The sequence below is a fragment of the Orcinus orca genome, chromosome 10, assembly GCF_937001465.1.
Source record: "Orcinus orca chromosome 10, mOrcOrc1.1, whole genome shotgun sequence".
NCBI lineage: Eukaryota > Metazoa > Chordata > Mammalia > Artiodactyla > Delphinidae > Orcinus > Orcinus orca.
In genome coordinates, this window is record NC_064568.1 from 53,399,025 (window position 1) to 53,418,205 (window position 19,181).

Genomic DNA, 19,181 nt, shown 5'->3' on the forward strand with positions numbered 1-19,181 from the left:
AAGGGACAGACAGAAACTTAGGACAAATGGTAAAAGCGAAGCTATACAGACAAAATCACACAAAGAAGAATACACATACACACTCATAAAAAGAGAAAAAGGAAAAATATATATATTGTTGCTCCCAAAGTCTACCGTCTCAATTTTGGGATGATTCATTGTCTACTCAGGTATTCCACAGATGCAGGGTACATCAAGTTGATTGTGGACATTTAATCCACTGCTCCTGAGGCTTCTGGGAGAGATTTCCCTTTCTCTTCTTTGTTAGCACAAGTCCTGGGCTTCAGCTTTGGATTTGGCCCCGCCTCTGTGTGTAGGTCACCTGAGGGTGTCTGTTCTTTGCTCAGACTTGACGCGGTTAAAGTAGCAGCTGGAAAGTGGGCTCTGGCTCACTCAGGCCCGGGGGAGGGAGAGGTACGGAATACGGGGCAAGCCGTATTTTGTAGGTCCTCTGTGGCTGCAGAGGCCGGCGTGTCATTGCAACAGCCTGAGGTGTGCCATGTGCTCTCCAGGGGAAGTTGTCCCCGCATCACAGGACCCTGGCAGTGGTGGGCTGCAGTTTCCCGGGAGGGGATGTGTAGATAGTGACCTGTGCTTGCACACGGGCTTCTTGGTGGCTGCAGCAGCAGCCTTAGCATTTAATTCCCGTCTCTGGTGTCCGCACTGATAGCCGCGGCTCGCGCCCGTCTCTGGAGCTCGTTTAGGCAGTGCTCTGAATCCCCTCTCCTCGTGCACTCCAAAACAATGGTCTCTTCCCTCTTAGGCAGTTCCAGACTTTTTCCCGGACCTCCTCCCCACTAGCTGTGGCGCACTAGCCCCCTTCAGGCTGTGTTCACGCCGCCAACCCGAGTCCTCTCCCTGGGATCTGACCTCCAAGGCCCAAGCCTCAGCTCCCAGCCCCCACCCGCCCTGGCGTGTGAGCAGACAAGCTTCTCAGGCTGGTGAGTGCTGGTAGGCACTGATTCTCTGTGAGGGAATCTCTCTGCTTTGCCCTCTGCACCCCTGTTGCTGTGCTGTCCTCCATGGCTCCGAAGCTTCCTGTCCCCCACGCACTGTCTCCGTCAGTGAAGGGGCTTCTTAGTGTGTGGAAACCTTTCCTCCTTCACAGCTCCCTCCCAGTTGTGCAGGTCCCGTCCCTATTCCTTTGTCTCTGTTTTTTCTTTTGTCCTACCCAGGTACGTGGGGCGTTTCTTGCCTTTTGGGAAGTCTGAGATCTTCTGCCAGCATTCAGTAGGTGTTCTGTAGGAGTTGTTCCACATGTAGATGTATTTCTGATGTATTTGTGGGAAGGAAGTTGATCTCCAGGTCTTACTCTTCCACCATCTTGAAGGTCTCCCCCTACGTCTTTCACTTTAAATCAAAAGATAGAAATGATTAAGCTTAAGAAGGCATGTGAAAAGCCTAGACAGACTAAAAGCTAGGCCTCTTGTGCCAAACAGTTAGCCAAGTTCTGAATGCAAAGGAAAAGTTCTTGAAGGAAATTAAAAGTGCTACTCAGTGAACACATGGATGACAAGAAAGAGAAACAGCCTTCTTGCTCATATGGAGAAAGTGTTAGTGGACTGGATAGAGAACAAGCCAGACACAACATTCCCTTAAGCCAAAGCCACATCCAGAGCCAGGACCTAACTCTCCTTAATTCTAGGAAGGCTGAGAGAGGTAAGGAAGCTGCAGAAGGAAAGTTTGAAGCTAGCAGAGGTTGGTTCATGAGGTTTAGGGAAAGAAGTGTCTCCATAACATCAAAGTGCAAAGTGAAGCAGCAAGTACTGATGTAGAAGCTGCAGCGAGTTCTCCTGAAAGTCTAGATAAGATAATTAATAAAAGTGGCTACACTAAATAACAGATTTTCAATGTAGATGAAGCAGTCTTCTATTGGAAGGACTTTTATTGCTAGAGACGAAAAGTCAATGCCTGACTTCTGAGCTTCAAAGGACAGGCTGACTCTCTTGTTTGGGGCTAATGCAGCTGGTGACTTTACATTGAAACCAATGCTCGTTTACCAGTTTGAAATTTACCATTTTGAAAAAGGGCCCTTAGGAATTATGCTGAATCTATCCTGCCTGTGCTCTATGAATGGAACAGGAAAGCCTGGATGCAGCACATCTGTTGGCAACATGGTTTACTGAATGTTTTAAGCCCATGATTGAGACCTATTGCTCAGAAAAAAAGATTCCTTTCAAAATATTACGGCTCATTGACAAGGCACCTAGTTACCCAAGAGCTCTGATGGAGATGTACAAAGAGATTAATGATGTTTTCAGGCCTGCTAACACGACATCCATTCTGCAGCCCATGGATCAAGGAGTCATTTCAACTTTCAAGTCTTATTACTTAAGAAATACATTTAGTAAGGCTATAGATAGGAATTCCTCTGATGGATCTGGGCAAAGTCAATTAAAAACCTTCTGGAAAGGATTCACCATTCTAGATTCCATGAAGAACATTCATGATTCATGGGAAGAGGTCAAAATATCAGCATTAACAGGAGTTTGAAAGAAGTTGATTCCCACCCTCATGGGTGACGTTTAGGGGTTCAAGACTTCAGTGGAGGAAGTCACTGCAGATGTGGTGGAAACAGCAAGAGAACTAGAATTAGAAGTGGAGCCTGAAGATGGAACTGAATTATTGCATCTCATGATAAAACTTAAACAGGTGAGGAGTTGCTTCCTATGGTTGAGCAAAGAAATTGGTTTCTTGAGATGGAATCTACTCCTGGTGAAGATGCTTTGAAGCTTGCTGAAATGACAACAAAGGATTTAGAATAACTTTAGTTGAGGGTTTGAGAGGTTTGACTCCAGTTTTGAAAGAAGTTCTACTGTGGGTCAAATGCTATCAAACAGCACTGCATGCTGTAGAGAAATCATTCATGAAAGGAAGAGTCAATTGATGTGGCAGACTTCACTGCTGTCTTGTTTTAAGAAACTGCCGCAGCCTCCCCAACCTTCAGCAGCCACCACCCTGATCAGTCAGCAGCATCAACATCCAGGCAAGACCCTCCACCAGCGAAAAGATTAGGACTCACTGAAGGCTCAGGTGATGGGTAGCATTTTTTAGCAACAAGGTATTTTTAGTTAAGTGGGTTTTTGTTTGTTTGTTTTAGAGGTAATGCTAATTCACACTTAACTGTAGCTGTAGCACTGACAAATCTTAAATTTTCACAATTCGTTTGTTGCCTCAAATATATTGCTAAATCCTCCCTTTGTTTAGAGTATAGGGTAAACACGACTTTTATACACACTGGGAAACCAAAAAATTCACATGACTCGCTTTATTTGATATTCGCTTCATTGTGGTTGTTTGGAACTGAACCAGCAATATCTCCGAGGTATGTCAGTACTATATTTTCTCAGTATACCTGAGGGTCATACATGTAATCGTGCTACAAATAGCCTTGAAACAAATGAAATTGGCTGCTTTAGTGACTGCCCTTGACACTGGCACTGTCTTGGGGGAGTGCAGTTGCCAAAGACAGATGTGTGTAAAGCTGGGTCTCAGGTCTGCTGATGAAGTGTCCCATGGCAAGAGGCTTAGTAGATAAGTTCTCCACTTTTTAAAGAAGGGAAAGTAATGGCTGCCAAAAGTCAATCAGTCATATTGTAATTTGAAGCCAAAGTGTTCCTTCATTCATTCATGCCTATGAACTCTATTTAAGCAAAACAGTATAGAGAGGCTTTTGAGATAAAACAGGCTCACCTGCTCATCATCTCCATCAGTTCCTCCCCTGAGCCACTACCTTGGAGGTCCTGAAACATTATAGGAATTCACAGTTCTGCAGAGCATTGATGAGGATTGCTTTTAGAAATGCTGGAATGTGATTTATGTTAATTACATGAATAGGAATTTAATTGAAAAAAGGGCTTTAGCCGTAGAATCACTGACTGTTAGGGTGGCAAGTCATCTTGTAGAGCACCATTTAACTGAGAGCATCATTTAACCAGAGAGGTTAAAGTACTACTTGGCAGCCACAGAACTATATAGAGCCAGACTTGGGGCAAGAACCCCTACCCCATTCCAAATTCCAGAGTGTTCTTTCTGTGCATATTGTCCAGCAGATAATTAAATGTAAGAAATCAACTCTGCAAAATACTGATTAAATCAGAGTTGGATTTATATGTGTTTCCACCAGCATCTGCCATGTCTTGGTGCAGTGCTAAGAATTTCAGCATCCAGGAGCTTCTTAGTGGGAAATATTGCAGAGCAACTATCTAAATTACTTGAGGTCTGCAAGCCGTTGTTAAATATTAAAATCTGTTTTGGTGATTTAGCTGTAGCATTGACAAATCTTAAATTCCCACACTCAATTTTTTGCCTCTTAAATGTATTGCTGAATCTTCCCTTTGTTTAAGTTTCCTAGCCAATAAGCCTATTCCCAATTCAGCACTCTGGATGCTGTGTTGTTTGATCTTCTAATACTTTGTATCGACTTACAAAATCAATAGAGACTTAGTTGGTATTTTATGACATATCTGTTCTTTCAGATGCTATGTGGGCCAAAAAATACATCCATGGAACATATTTTCCTCATATGCATTTTCCTTATGGTATATTCTGCTATGCTATCCGCTCAGTTTTATTTCAGTACCTAATTTGTATGAAGCAGTGATAGAGGAGAAAGAAAATCTATGAAAAATTGAATTTCCTAATATTTGTCCATGGCCTTATTTTTCAAGTTGATGGCACAACAAAAGAGAATTTTAGAAAGTAATTGTGGAACATACATATGATGACACTTTTTCCCAGAAGTGTTCAATACAATATGTCAGCTTAGCAGTTAATTGTTCTTTTATTGTTTCACCTGCGTTAGTCCAACCTCCCTGGCAAGAGTGGCTGCATGGTTTAGTGGAAAGAAAAGAGACATTGTAATCAATCATAGTTTAAATATCAGCTCTGCTCTTTGCCCTGCCAGCTATGTGACCTGCATAAAGTTAATTAAACTCTTGGATCCACATTTCCATATTTGTAGAATTGGGTGTAACACTTGCCTCATAAGGTGCTATGAAGATTCGTATAAAGACATGTAACATAAGTACCTAGTACAGTGTTTGTCTGGTCCACAGGCATTCAAAAAACAGTAGTCATTTGTTTTGATTTGGATTTTCCAGAAGCAGTCAAGGATTGGAGCATAAGTAGTACCTTTGGAAGGTGGTCCCAGGGAGGCCAACAGAGAATACCTTATAAAGCAAGTTATCACTGAGGTTAACTACAGCTTACTTCCACTGGGTAACTAGGAGTGTTAGTGAAGAATACACCTCTCAGAGTTATCCCATATGAAGGACAAGAGAGCTGGATGTTTACACATTAATTTTTATGGCTTGTTGATTGAGGGATGCTGATATGGGTATTAATTTTTCAGAGCTTCTGATTTGCTGTGTAAGTGGGCAGATTAGAAAGGCCACAGGCAAAGAGATGAAAGTGCTAGCACTTGGAAATCAGGTAGCTTGCACATGAATGAGACACCCAAAGAACCACCTTATCCAACTTTTGTTAACTATGATTACATTTCCTTATTGAAGACCTTTTTTGTTTTCCTAGATCCCTATACCGTGGTGGGCAGAAGCCACTTCATACCAGCTCATGAGTGTCAGATATTCAGAAATGTTGTAAGCCAATTTGTAAACTATTGGTACCTTGAAATTAGCTTGATGGGAATACCATAACATTGAAATAGATCTATCAGGATCTATTTTTCTTCAGAAACAATTTTAGCAGCACACCACTGTTCCCATCCCTTTTCTCCCAGTAGATGGAGAATAGGAATTACATGTATAGGCTTGGGAATCAGATAAATCTGAGGTAAAATCTGAGCTCTGACATATTTTAGCTGTGAAGTCATGGGAAAGTGTCCTAACTTCTCTGAGCCTCAGTGTCCTTGTCTGTAAAATGGGGATGTCTATAACTTGTACAGCTGTGATGAAGATTAAATGCAGTAACAGGTTGTATGTAAGATGCATTGTGGAATAAGGACTTTATTATTGGAATTAAACCTTACACAAATGTAGGAGGAGCCGTGAAAGGAAAATTCCACAAGGGGAAGTTGGAAGTCACAGAAAAGTCACTAACCAGCCTTCCTGAAGCACCGTCAAGAATGGACAGGTTAGAGTTTGTGTGGGAATCCATGAATTCTGGCATACACAGTTGCCAAAGTGTGACTGTCAAAGGAGCTGGAGGAAGAAAGTTGTTTCTCTGTGTAGTTGCCATCTCGGGGGAACCAGAACCAAGCGTCCAGATAAGAGAAGAAGAGAGTGAGGCCAAGCTCACTGCTGCATGTCTGCGACTACCCATCATTGTATGCGACCTCAAAGAATATCACAGAGGCTGGGATGTTTCTTCGCTTCTGCCAGATTGCAGAGCCAAGAGCCACAAAGAATAATGGGTTAGGAAACCATCCCAGAGGGCAGAATCAGACCACATTCAATATATGCAATATACGCCTTGCTAGATTTCAGAACTGCTATGGGTCAGTGCCTGGACCTGGGCCTTTCATTCTTTCCTGGGTGTGTCTGTGGCAGTTATCCTGTTCTTCTCACTGTTTGTGTGTGGTGTCTGATAACTTGTGTTTTTGTTTATGGGTCCCTGGATCAAGAGCAGCTGCAATTTAACAGCCTTGTCTGTCTGTAGACTTGATACAACTCATGAGATCCCAGAATTGAAGTCTGTTTCTATAATGAGATAAGATTTGGGTTGGTCCTGGGATGGAAATGAGCGTATTTTGTAGATGGGAGGAATGTGAATAATTTGTGGTCAGGGGGTAGGCTCTGATGGATTGCAAAGATGGCTTCAAATTCCTTTCTTCCTAGAATGCATACACTTGGCAATGTGATGTTGCCTTCTGTCACCAAGAGGTGAGCTTTTTCCTGTATCTTTGAGTACAATTTTCCTCGTGACTTGCTTTCACCAACAGAGTGTGTCAAAAGTAACAAAAGAAAAAAAAAGTTGTGTGACATCCAATCTGAGATCTCAAGAAGCTTGTCAGCTTTTTCCTTCACTGTTTTCAGACCTGCCATCACCTTCTGAGGAAGACCCAACAAATCTCTTGGATAATGAAAGCCCACAAGGAGAGAGAGGTCCAGCTATCTCAGTCTTCCCAGCTGTGAACTCGGCTCCAAGCCAACATACAAGTTGCTGCAGGTGTGTGAGTTAGCACAGGGAAGACCAGAAAAACTACCCAGACCTAGCCAAGCCACAGGATCACAGGAAATAATACATCCTTGTTGACTTAATCCACTAAGTTTTGGGGTCATTTGTTACACAACTATAGATAACTTACACACCCTCCCAATAAATTATTTTTCTGCTTAACTTAACCAGAGTGAGTTTTAGTTGTTTGTATCTTCACAGGGTTGTTGTGTAGGATAAAGGTGCTACTGTTTGTAAAGGACTTATCAAAACCTGGCACATAGAAGGGCTGAATAAATAGTAGCTATTATTATGTGAAATAGGTTCTAAATACTTCTGAGAGGTGTAGTGTGGACAGCCCTTAGAGGATCCAATAGACTTACAGAAGGGGATACGTAAACATCAGTCTGTGTGCCACTGAATCACAGTTCTCTCAAATTCAAAATGAGGACATTTCCCAAATTATCTGTAAGTGCTTTTCAAACTCTAAGATCCCAGGATCCTACACAAAATTGGCCAAAACCCCACCTTGGCACATATTCTAGATGGCTCTAAACTCATGCCTCATTGGGTCTCAGCTGTAGACTAGCCCAGACCAATGCCTTTATGGTCTTTTATGCAGTGTTCTGTGAGTGCCTCACTTATCAACATAAGAGTAGCAATGAGATGTGTGGGCATCCCCCAGAGGTGCCACGTTTGCCATTTCAGGGGCACCATCTGTAATGCAGTTTATGTGACTGTGTTGGCTCCCAGGTAGGTTAAAATTTTGGAATATTTGCTCTGATTTTATATGGAGGTGAGGCTGAGTCTGTGTAGCATAAAGGATGAGGAGAAAGATGCTGGTGGTTGCCTCATCCTCTTCTCTACTGAGCAATTCATCTCTGAACCCAAATTTGCCTACCCCATTTAGCAATGCATTTGCCCTGCAAGTAAGAGTCCTCCCTCCTTAGAAGGCAGTTTAGACCATCTATTTTCACTTAAAGATGCTTCTTGGAGAGGTCTTATTGCCATCCCAAGCAGCTTCTCAGTATATTCTTTCCAGTCTCATGTAATACACTCCATAAAGAGGTTTTGGTAAGTGATGTTCTCTGCATTTGAGGGTGGCCACGTGTGAATGTCATAGCATGGGTGTTGAAATACTGAGCTGAGAGTAATTGCCCACTACTGACCTAGAAGATGACCTTCCAAAAGCCTAGGCTAGGAGGCAGTACCCTGGGCACAAATGAGCATTACATCAGAGTTAATCAATGGATAATGTAAATGAGGTACCCATTTATAGCATGTATTTAAATTTTCACTTAAATTGCAGGTTAAGTGGAATCATTTAAAATCCTGCAGTCAACACTTGAGCAAATTGGTTTTAAAACTATATATTACATTGCAGCACATTGCAATTTAATACATAGTTCCCAGATAATTGCTTATTGCTTTAGGAGTATAAAATATGTGTCCAAATAGTTTAGAGTGGTTGATAAGACATGAGAAACAATATCTCTTTATTCACCTTTTTTTGGAAAAAGGTAGAATATAGTCATTACAAATATGATATCCAAACTCAGGCTGCCTGGCTTTGAATTCTGGCTCTGTCACTTATAATTCTCTTCATCTCTCTGGCCTCAGTTTTCCTACCTGTAAAATTGAGTTAATGAAGATAATTATTATAAGAATTAAATGAAGTAACACATATAAGGTACCTAGCTCAGTACCTGATCCATTGCAAGTATCCAATAAATGTTAGCTATTGTTATTTTCTAAATGCAAGTATATTTTTGTTCCCTTTCTGCCATACTACTACTAGAAGAGCTGCTAGAAAAGATAAAATCACACAGGTGGCTGGAATTGTATTTCTTTTTGGCAGGGCTGTCTAGACTCTTTTTTGCTAAGACAGTGCTCTACCCACTGGCCACAAACATCCTGACTTGTACATAAGTGGAATATTTTAAAAAAGAGAAAAAATGCAATATTTATTTTTTGACAGGAACTGGATGACCTCTAAGTTTTGCAGAACAATTAAAATAGGTGGGAAACTCTGAAGGTACAGAGAATATACTTATTAAGCTGTGTGTCGTTGTCTTTAACTTTCCTTAGTTGGGAATTTCTACAGAAGTCAAGTTTTTCAGAATATTAGTTATGGTTCTCTGTTTTCACAGAACACAGAAAGACTTGCTCACTAGAAGAGGGAGTTGACTGGAAGGATTTGGGAGAACTCACAGAATTGGAGAGAGAGCTAAATAATGAGGCCTTGGAAAAGACAGGAGCCAAGGCAACTCTGGAGATCTGGAATACTTGAAACTTGGAGATAGCGTGAAAGGGGAAAACCTTAACTGACGGTGCTGCCCAGACTGTGTCCTGAGGGGAAGAGTGGTTCCAGTTGGGATGCCGATTAGGCCAAAAATTCCCCAAGCAAACAAGCAAACTCAAAATGGACGTTCTCCCTACTCATCCTCAAATCTCAGAAAACACAGGAGTCACTGATAAAGCAACAAGGCAAATGTAATGTTTCACAACTATATGTAGGCAAGAAACTAGATGAAGAGTCAAAGAGGGTACAGAGCCAAGATGGCAGAGGGGGAAGTGCCAGCAGAAATGGTGACGCTGGGGGGCAGTGGCCAGTGAAGGAGGGGGCAGACATGGTGAGAGCAGCTTCTGGGGAGCACGGTGCTGATAAGCGAGATGAAAGGACACCATGCATAGCCACGTTCTCCAGCCTGGGCTGGAATTTACTATATGTGTATGCCAGTCCAGTTTTCTCATAGAGCCTGACTGCATTCACGTCCCTGTAAGCTGAAGTAGTACCCATCGGTTCATAAGGTGTAGAGGGGGGATGATGGCTGAGGGTGGTTTCACGGGCTGGCCATCAATATGACAAGCTAAGACTTACAATACCAGCATGTAGATCCCGTCAAGTAATGTTTACTCAAGCCATAGGAGTAGGTGTCTCGGGGAATCCTACTCTCCTGAAAACATCAGAAGGTTACCCAATTTTTGGCCTGCTGCCCAGTGAAAGGAAAACATTTTTGAAATTAAAAATAAATAATAGGGTATATGGTGACCGTGCACTTATTGGCCATTGGCAGGGCACTGACAGCTATGTTAAGGAGCTCCTTAGAGACTCCCTTCTAAGAAGCTTGTCCTCTCAGAGAACGGATGGTGTTGATGGACCCAGCTCTTTTGTTAAAGGGCATGCCTTGGTGTTTCCACAGAATCGAGTCCTTTGACTGACATCCCAGATGCTAACACAACAGGGTCTCATAAAATAAAACCCAGGGTAATGGGAACATGTTCTGAAATGTTCTGTGTTCATCCATGCTTTGCAAGAGAGGAGCTGATGTATGGATACACAAAATTACCTTTTCCTATCTTATTCTGTCACCTTTCATCCAAAGATCATTTTAGAACATAGACTTACTGGAGGATAGAAAACTGTACTATCCATGTACAGTTGTAGGGCTCATTAGAAAGACACGGGATTCCTGACTTCAAGTTTGCACTAATAATATTGTAGGCGAGAAGTCAAAATAAATATAACCCCCCATCCTGTCTATTATCTAGTCCATGTCCTCCCTCTCCCTGGCCTGGATTATTGCCATCATGTCTCCCCAACTTGAACTCTTGATTTCCTACCTAAACTCGACACTGGTACCCACTTCATCTTTCTAAAGCACTCCTCTTATCCCATCAGAAGTTCTCTATGGCTCCCTATTGCCTACCAAGTAACATACGCATTCCTCAGTCTCCAGTGAGGTTCCTGCAAGATTGGTGCCCATGTCACCTCTCAGCAGTCAGTCACTTCTGCCATTTACAGACCCTGCCCCTTGGACAAACAGAAGTACTTGAGGTTTCCTGGACACAGACACACACACACACACACACACATTTTTTTGCCTAGTTCAGTTTCCTTTTTGGTTATGAATGTCCTTGCCATAATCTTTGTTTCTACCCCATCATAACCAATTTCTACAAATCAGTCAAAAATCTTGATTCTCCATCCCCACCTTACCACACATTGACCCGACTGCCCTTTTCCAGTGGTCCCTGTATCAGCATAAGGCCCTGTCATCTAAGAGTCTTTTGTTTTCTTGACCCCCTGCACCCACTTCATCAGCAAGTCCTCTTGGCTTTACCACCAAAATTTCCCAGATTGCAATGCTTTTCCTACGTCTTCTGGATCAAAGCCACCATTCTCTGTTGCCCAGACTTCTGTAGTAGCCTCCTAAGCAATCTCCCTGTTTCCACATCTGCACTCAGACAGTCCATCCTCTACAAGGTACCAGAGAAATCTGTTAGAAATGTAAACCAGATCATGTTACTCCTTTGTTTAAAATCTTTAAGTGGCTACCTGTTGCTTTTAGAATAAAACACCTTACCTAACCTGCTCCCCGTCTGTCTTTCCAAAGCTCACTCTATTCCTCCTTCCCCTCGTCCTCACACTGGGCTACACTGATGTCTTTCTATTCCTTTAGAAGGACAATTTATAGATTATTTGCATTTTTTGTTCCTTCTTTCTGGACTATTCTCTTTTCATGTCTTTTTACATCTGGAACCTTCTCCTCATTTGCATCTCAATCCAAATGTTTCTTCTTCAGAAATACTTTCCCCTGATCAGATCTGAAATACCTCCTTATTTTCATCCTATCAAGTCATTCAGGTAATTTCCTTCAGAGCATTTATTAGAGTCTGCAGTTATTTTAATTATTTATCTGTTTGCCTTTTTATTAACTATGTCTCCCATCCATCCCAAGTAAATGTAAATTTGTGTCTTCTTGTTCATGGCTTGGCTTCCAATGCCTCACACAGTGTTCTGAACATAACAGGCACTAAGTAAGTATTTGCTGAATGGTTGAATGAAGGACCATCTTAAATATCATCTAAGAGGACTTTCTGCTTCTTACAGTCAGAAGCCCTCCTCTGGAATTTCAGTGTGTGCTTTGTCTGACCTCAAGTATCATGCTTTATATCTTCTGGATGGGATTCTAGGTATTCATAAATGTGTCTAATTTTCCTTATTGGACTTTGAAGTCACTGTCTGTGTGTCTGATCCATCTTTGAGTCTCCCACAGTGCCTACCCCAGTGTCTTATGCATAGCAGGTATTCAGTAAATATTTTGGGAAGTATAAATGAAAGAAGTATTAACTCACTGTATATTTCAACTAAAGAGAGTTTAACCCCCAAAATGAGACTGAGTGATTTAAATTTTCTTTTTTTCTTTTGCCTTTGGGTGCCCATCTCTAGCTGACTAAAGTTGTGAGCATAGTTTTGCTGTTTTCTCCTGTGACTTCATATTTGGGGGCTGTACTGTGGACATGGTTTGGTCTCTAAGTCAGGTCTATGATTCTACAGAGCTAGATTCAGACACTCAGTCCCTGTACTTGTTGCTACTACCCACACCTTCAGAGCTTCTGTGGCCACTGCTTTGTATTATTGTTATTTCTTAATATTTGTTTATTTCCTATAACCTTCTTCCTTGTAGACTGCTCGTAGTTACCCTGGCATTGGTGTGTTGTTTCTAAGACAACAAAAATGACTTAAAATGGTTGTGAAATTCAAAAGGGATGCAAACAATGTATAAGTCTTACAGGACCAGGTACATTGACTAAATTAGGTGTGCACTTTTTTGAGCTTAAAAGAGACACCTGACTTGGAAAACTCCAGAACAGAGGAATGTCTCTTCAACTTTTGTTCAGCTCTATTTTTCTTCTCCCTGGCCCCCTGGATATTGTCTTTCAAGACTTTTAGCAACTTGAGAGCAGAGATTCTGTGTTTTTTAATTTCTGTATTCCCAGGCACCAGGCTGGTGCTTGGTACACGGTAGGCCCTTATTAATTTATTAATTAATACTATCCTCTTTTCCCAGGTTTTGCTTCTCATTCCTATCTTGGACTGGCCTACTGGGCTTTCCAGATCCTGACCCTCAGCTCTCCCTGGGGCCCCAATGTCTTTGGCACAAGTTTTCTGAAGAGTTCCTTGGACTCCCCACCAGATGCCTGGATTCACTTTTGATCCATTGTTCCTCTTTCCATCCTTTGGAAGCAAGAGTTATTTTCTTAGTGCTGTTTTGCTCTTAACAATTAAAGAATCTCATATGGGAAGCTTGGCTCTTATTGGCAGACCTTCTGACAAAGACCTAAGGCTATTGATTCTAAACTTTACCTGGGCCAGCAGTGTAATGTGGGTGCTGGAAGAGTTCATGTAGACTTAGCCACAGTAAAGGTCCCCATACTCTGTGTCCTGTACTCTACTCGTGGCAGTTGGCTCTGCAGCTTGCACGTACGGCCACATTCAACCCTCCCAATGACGCAGTGCAATAGGCATGGCTATTTTCTCTGTTGGCCAGATAAGAAATCTGGATCACATGGAAGTTAAGTGATATGGGTAAGATCACAGCAACATGGTTAGAATTGGGGCCAGGATCTGCCTGGTTTCAAAGCTTAAGCTTTGGAATCAACTAGGATGCTAATAGAAGCCTTACTAATGGAATCATGAAGACCAGAGAAGGGGAAATACCAATTCATTGTATTTTGAGTTGGTGAGACCACACCTGGGGTATGCCTCATTTTGTAAGATAGAAATAAACTGACCCAGACTAACAACCATGGTCTCTCAGATCCATGGAAGAAACTGGAACAGTTTTAACTGGCAAAATAAGAGATTTAGATGAGAGTTGGTAAAGGTCTTCATGTGTTTGGATTAGAGTCCCGTGGAAGAGAAATTAGACTTGCTTTGTCTACCCAACTAGTGTAAAAGCCTGAAGAAATGACACAAATGCATATTGAGTCACTGTAGGAGAAGTTTTGTGACCACTCACAGCTGTTTGTCATGGACTTGCTACTTTAAGATGAGGTTTTAAAATTATAACTTTGTAATGAGGTTTTAAAATTATTATTATTATTTCTTACTGCAGATATTTAAAGAGAAGACAGGTCTTCCAATTCAGAAGCCTTCTCTGATACCTCAACTTCTCCTATAACCCTAAGCCTTAACCCTAAATGTCTACATTGCTTACATTCAAAACATTTTATTGGTATCCTTCTCATGGCACTTGACACCCTTTATCTTCTATTGCATTATTCAAACTCTGAGGCTCTCAATTACCGAGGACAGGCACCGAGTCTAATTCATCTTGCTGTCATTACTAACTCTCTAACACTGCCTTGCAAACTGTAGATGCCCATAGAGCAGTATCTCATTGCTCCTTTGTAGAACTTCAATATATTATATTATTTACCCCAGTTTCACTACTTACCAGCTCTGTGACCCTGGGCAAGCCAATTAAACCCTCTGTGTCTCAGCTTCCTCAACTATAAAACTGAGTAACTAACTGGAAATTTTGTGACAACTAAATTTGCTAAATCTATAAAATTTTTAGAACAGAGCCTACCCCACATGTCTTTTATTCTTGTAAATTTCCAGCACCTAACTCCCCAAAGAGACTTTGAGATCCTCAAGGAGATGATCCAATTCCTGTCTTTAGCCCCCACCTGCTGTGTGGCACATGGTAGGTGAGTAACACGTTTGTTGAAATGAAAAACATAATTATTAAGGGATAAGAAGGAAGCCAGGCAAACGAAGATGTTAAGATTCTGGAAGCATCTTAGAGGTCAACCAGAACAGTGGTCCCTAAACCCACCTGCAATGTTAGTATATTTCAGTACTGTTAGTGTAAGTGAGAGTGCAGCCAGCCCAGCACTTTCCTTGGGTTATCTCCTATTTTATAGATGAGGAAACTGAAGCACAGAGAGGATATATTATTCCAGGATCAAAGAACCTGAGAGACTAGAACTCAGCTCTCCTGTTGTATCAGCCACTGGGTTGGGGAGGGGATTTGGGGGACTGTATGAAAGGGTTAGATAAGATGACCTCCAGGATAACAATACATTCAGCCAGTCCTCAGAGAGTTGCTGAGTGCCTACGAATGCCAACGGCTGAACGGTTTTCTGGAATGTCCAGAAAATTGAGACATGGATCCCTTCTGTAGGCGTTTACAATCTGGTGCAAGAAATAAAACCTCTACACAGATAACCACGGTGCAAGGTGGGAAGTCTGGACAGCTGCCCACCCCATGTGGGCTGAACTGCTTGGCTGTTGCCAGAAGTTCAACTCTCTTCATAAGGACAGTCCCTTCCCACTGAGCCTTCGTCTTCCCATTCTTCCAGGGGATAACTCACCAGCCACTTTAGAGTTCATTACCCTGAGCATCTGATTACTCTGAGATCTCCCTTTCTACTGTCATTGCTTACTGTCACATGTAATTTACTCCTGTTTGTTTATGTATTTAATAAATAGTCTTGGGCTTCCCTGGTGGCACAGTGGTTGGGATTCCGCCTGCCGATGCCGGGGGCGCGGGTTCGTGCCCAGGTCCGGGAGGATCCCACGTGCTGCGGAGCAGCCAGGCCCGTGAGCCATGGCCGCTGGGCCTGCACGTCTGGAGCCTGTGCTCCGCGGCGGGGGTGTGGGTGGGGCCGCGTCAGTGAGAGGCCCGCATACCGGGAAAAAAAAATAAAAGAAATAAATAAATAGTCTTGACTGCCTACTACTATTAACTTACACTTACTGAGTTAGCTAATATTTCTAACATTTATTGAGTGCCCACTACACACCAGGCATTGTTTTAGGTCTTCGTCTGTATTAATTCATTTACTCCTATGTCAATGAAAGAGGCCATGACTGAATCTCTGAAACAATATTTGAAGCTGAATTTATTGTTTGTTCAGCAAGGCAGAGCTGGGCATCTCTTTAAACAAAACAGAAGTTGAGCTTATATAGATAAGGGTTTGGAAAGTATGGAGTTGAGGAATTGGTGGAAATTCAGAAGTTGGAGTGTTTCAGGATTGACTGGCTTCCACGCTTGGAATTGCGGTTCCTGGAATGAGATTTGTTATGGACTGACTTTCAGAAGTCATATGACTACAAAAAAGGGAAGGAGGGAAAAGAGAGAGTAGGAGTGGCCTTGGTGAAAAGAACAGCTCAGGGAGGAAAGTGAGAGCCTCTCACCAACTGTTTCTTTTGATAACCCAGACTGCAAACTCAGTTTTGCCTTGTTGACCCTGTTCTCCAGGTCCTTCTTGCAGCCCCTGCTGCCCCTTCTCTAGCCCATGAATGGAGTTCCATGTCTGCCCTATTCCAGCGAAGGTGTTTCCTCCTCGGTTAGGGCTGGCAACCTGCGATGGCACCTCAGAGGAAGGGACATGATCACTGAATGGTGGAGGGAACCAGGGTCCCGGGCTTTTTAAGTTTAATAGCCAACAAATGTTTATGGAGCTCCTACAAACTGCCAGGCACATTCTGGGTGCTGTGGAACAGACACAAGCTCATGTTCCCATAGAGCAAAACCTCTGTTGCAGAGACAATATTTAAACAAGTAAATTAATAAGAATTGTATGTCACTGCTCTTGAGTCAAATAAAGCAGAGAAAGAAGGTGGGGGAGGGGAGTGGTGCAGTGTGAAATGGGGTCGTCGGGGACACCTCGCTGAGAAGCTGGTGTTTAAGAAAAGAGTCGAGGAAGAGTGAAGAGGAGAAGGTGGGTGAAACATGGTGAGCTTTGAGGGCAGGAATAAGAGATGAGGTTTGAGTTCCAAGAGATAATGGGGGAGGAGTTCATTTAAAGCCTTAGAGGTCATTATTAGGACTTTGACTTTTAATTTGTTGAGATAAGGGGTCATTGAATGGTTTGAATAGAGGAGTCATCATGTGATGTGCCATCTTTTCAAAGACACATAGGAGCTACTATGTTGAGAATTGTCTACACGGTACATAGGGCAGGGTGGCAGCCGAGGGTTAGTTGAAAGGCTAACCCAAGTGTTTGATGGTGATAAGGGAGCGGGGAATGAAGAGCAGACAGATTCTGGGTATATTCTTCATGGAACACTCCTCCCATTGAACAATTTCATTATTTACCGCTATCAACTCTAGCAGTTAGATGGGAGGTCCTGGGTGTGCATCCCCAGAAGATCACAGCTTGACTGACTGACCAATCTCCGGAGGGTCTTTTCCAGTTGGGCAAATGTAGTGGGGAAAGAGCGACATGATCACATCTGGTAATAGAAATAAAACATATCTATCAAGAAAAGACGCATACTTTATACCCAATTCTATTTAGTTTTTTTAAAGTAGTATTTTCTCCTATATAATTGTTTGAATTATAGGCGATTTCTGTAATTGATGGCTGTGGAGAAACAGACAATTTTAATTTCAATTTCTCTGCTATTCTGGTTTCAAGTGGGTGTTTGACATTTGTGTGTGTGTGTGTGTTAGAGAGAGAGAGAGAGAGAGAGAGAGAGAAACTCTGAGAGGCCTACAGAGTGGTTGCTATTCCCTGGGCAATAAAAACCTGAAATCCTACTAATGAGGTTAGAAAAAAATTGAACTTTTTCCATGTGCTTAATAATAGCACTGCCCACTTACATAACCAGGGTTCCCTGAATAATTGCCCTCTTTTCCAATTTATTTTTACGACCTAAAATTTGGGGGGAGGAAAGTGCCTTTAGGTGTAGAGCATTTCCATCCAAAAGCTCAACTCCAGGGCTTCACCATTTGTCCTAAACCAAGTCAAATACATCTTTTCAAGTGAAACATAAGTGAAAGTGAAGGATGGAACTGAAATTCATCGTGGGAGCTCTGAATGGTTTACCCTTGGGTGTGAGGATAAAAGATCGATCCTTTGCTACAGATTCTATCTTTCTCAAATTGGGGAATCTTCTGGTGACATTTTTATCTGTCTTCGTGGACACCATTTGAGTTTGCCAGTCACAGAATTAAAGGGTTTAGGAAACCACGGAATTGTACCAAACATTTAACTGCGAGGAGAAGATGGGCTCCAGGGTATAATAACTGTTAATACAGTTAGAACCCTCAATAAGTATAAAAATGTTGAAATACAGACCATCAGCATATTTAAGGTGTATTTACAAAGAATAAGTGAGGTGCTGTGCTAGCTGAGGTGCTGAAAAATACTTTTAAAAATTGTTTCTGTAAATTTCCACAACTCAGTGAACATATACATTATAAGGAGGAAAGGGATAGTGATCAGAAAAAGAGAACACAGTCGAGTCAGAGCTTGAGGCAGATATTGGTTGAATATCTGGATTAAGTTGCCAGAATTATTTTGGAGGAGGGCTATTTTGGGTAGGCAGTAACCTTTATTCTCAGATATAGATTTCCATGTTGACTTTTAACCTTTAGTCACTGACTGGCAACTGTCCAGTCCTGAAAATGTCCTGCTCCATCCTTCTGCCTAAATTGCAAGTTTGAAAAGTTTAAAGGTGTTATAAATACGGGTTTACAGGAATTGCGACACTGCTCACATTCTTTTCTCCTTCTCTCAGTAGGAAATGGCCGAGTGGGTTTAACGAGGGGTTTCATAGACAAGGCAGAAGGGCATTTAATCACAGGCTTAAAACGTAAAGTTAAGAGAAAAGGCATGTTGACATTACTTCTTCTTCTTTAGGAATGACTTATGAAAAGGAAAGGTATGGTCATCCTTAAATTACAAGAGAGTGTGTGCCCACGAACTAGACATGGGCTTGTGTTTACAAAGATCTTTTTGTACATGTGTCTGAAAGATGTTTGTATGAGTGAGTAAAATGGGTTGAATTTATGTTGCTTGAGCTCCTCCACGCTCCCTGATGCTAAACAAGATGCTGCAGGAATGGAAAATGGAACTTTCTTTCTTTAACTCTGTCATGCCATTGGGCACCATAAGAAGCTGTCAGCTTCAATGCCTCAAATGTATTAAAAGAAGGTATGCCCTTTGAAGGTGGGACGGTGAGCCATTTCCCCTGTGTTTTGTTCTGTGCTCGAATTAGATTATCTCTCAAACATGGTTTGATTGTGTGCTTCCAGGAGATATCGATCCACAAGAGATGGTTCCCAGCAGGAAGAACACTGTTTTCGTGGATGGAGTCATACTGAATGGCCCCACAACAGATGCAAAAGCAGGAGAAAAATTTGTCGAAGAGGCCTGTAGACTAATAATGGAAGAGGTGGTTTTGAAGGCTACAGACATCAATGAGAAGGTAAATATAAAAACCTATAAAGAACGCTAAGAATGCGAAAGATAGGTTTTAA

General features: G+C 42.1%; 1 protein-coding gene across 1 annotated transcript in view; it reads left to right on the top strand.

Moving 5' to 3' along the window:
• Positions 1-19,181, top strand: part of GADL1 (glutamate decarboxylase like 1) — a 362,052-nt gene that overhangs the window by 193,425 nt on the left and 149,446 nt on the right. The window contains exon 4 of the mRNA XM_004279681.4: positions 18,957-19,129. Within this exon, the coding sequence (XP_004279729.1) occupies positions 18,977-19,129 (153 nt within the window). The 5' untranslated portion in view covers positions 18,957-18,976. The remainder of the gene's footprint in view (positions 1-18,956; positions 19,130-19,181) is intronic.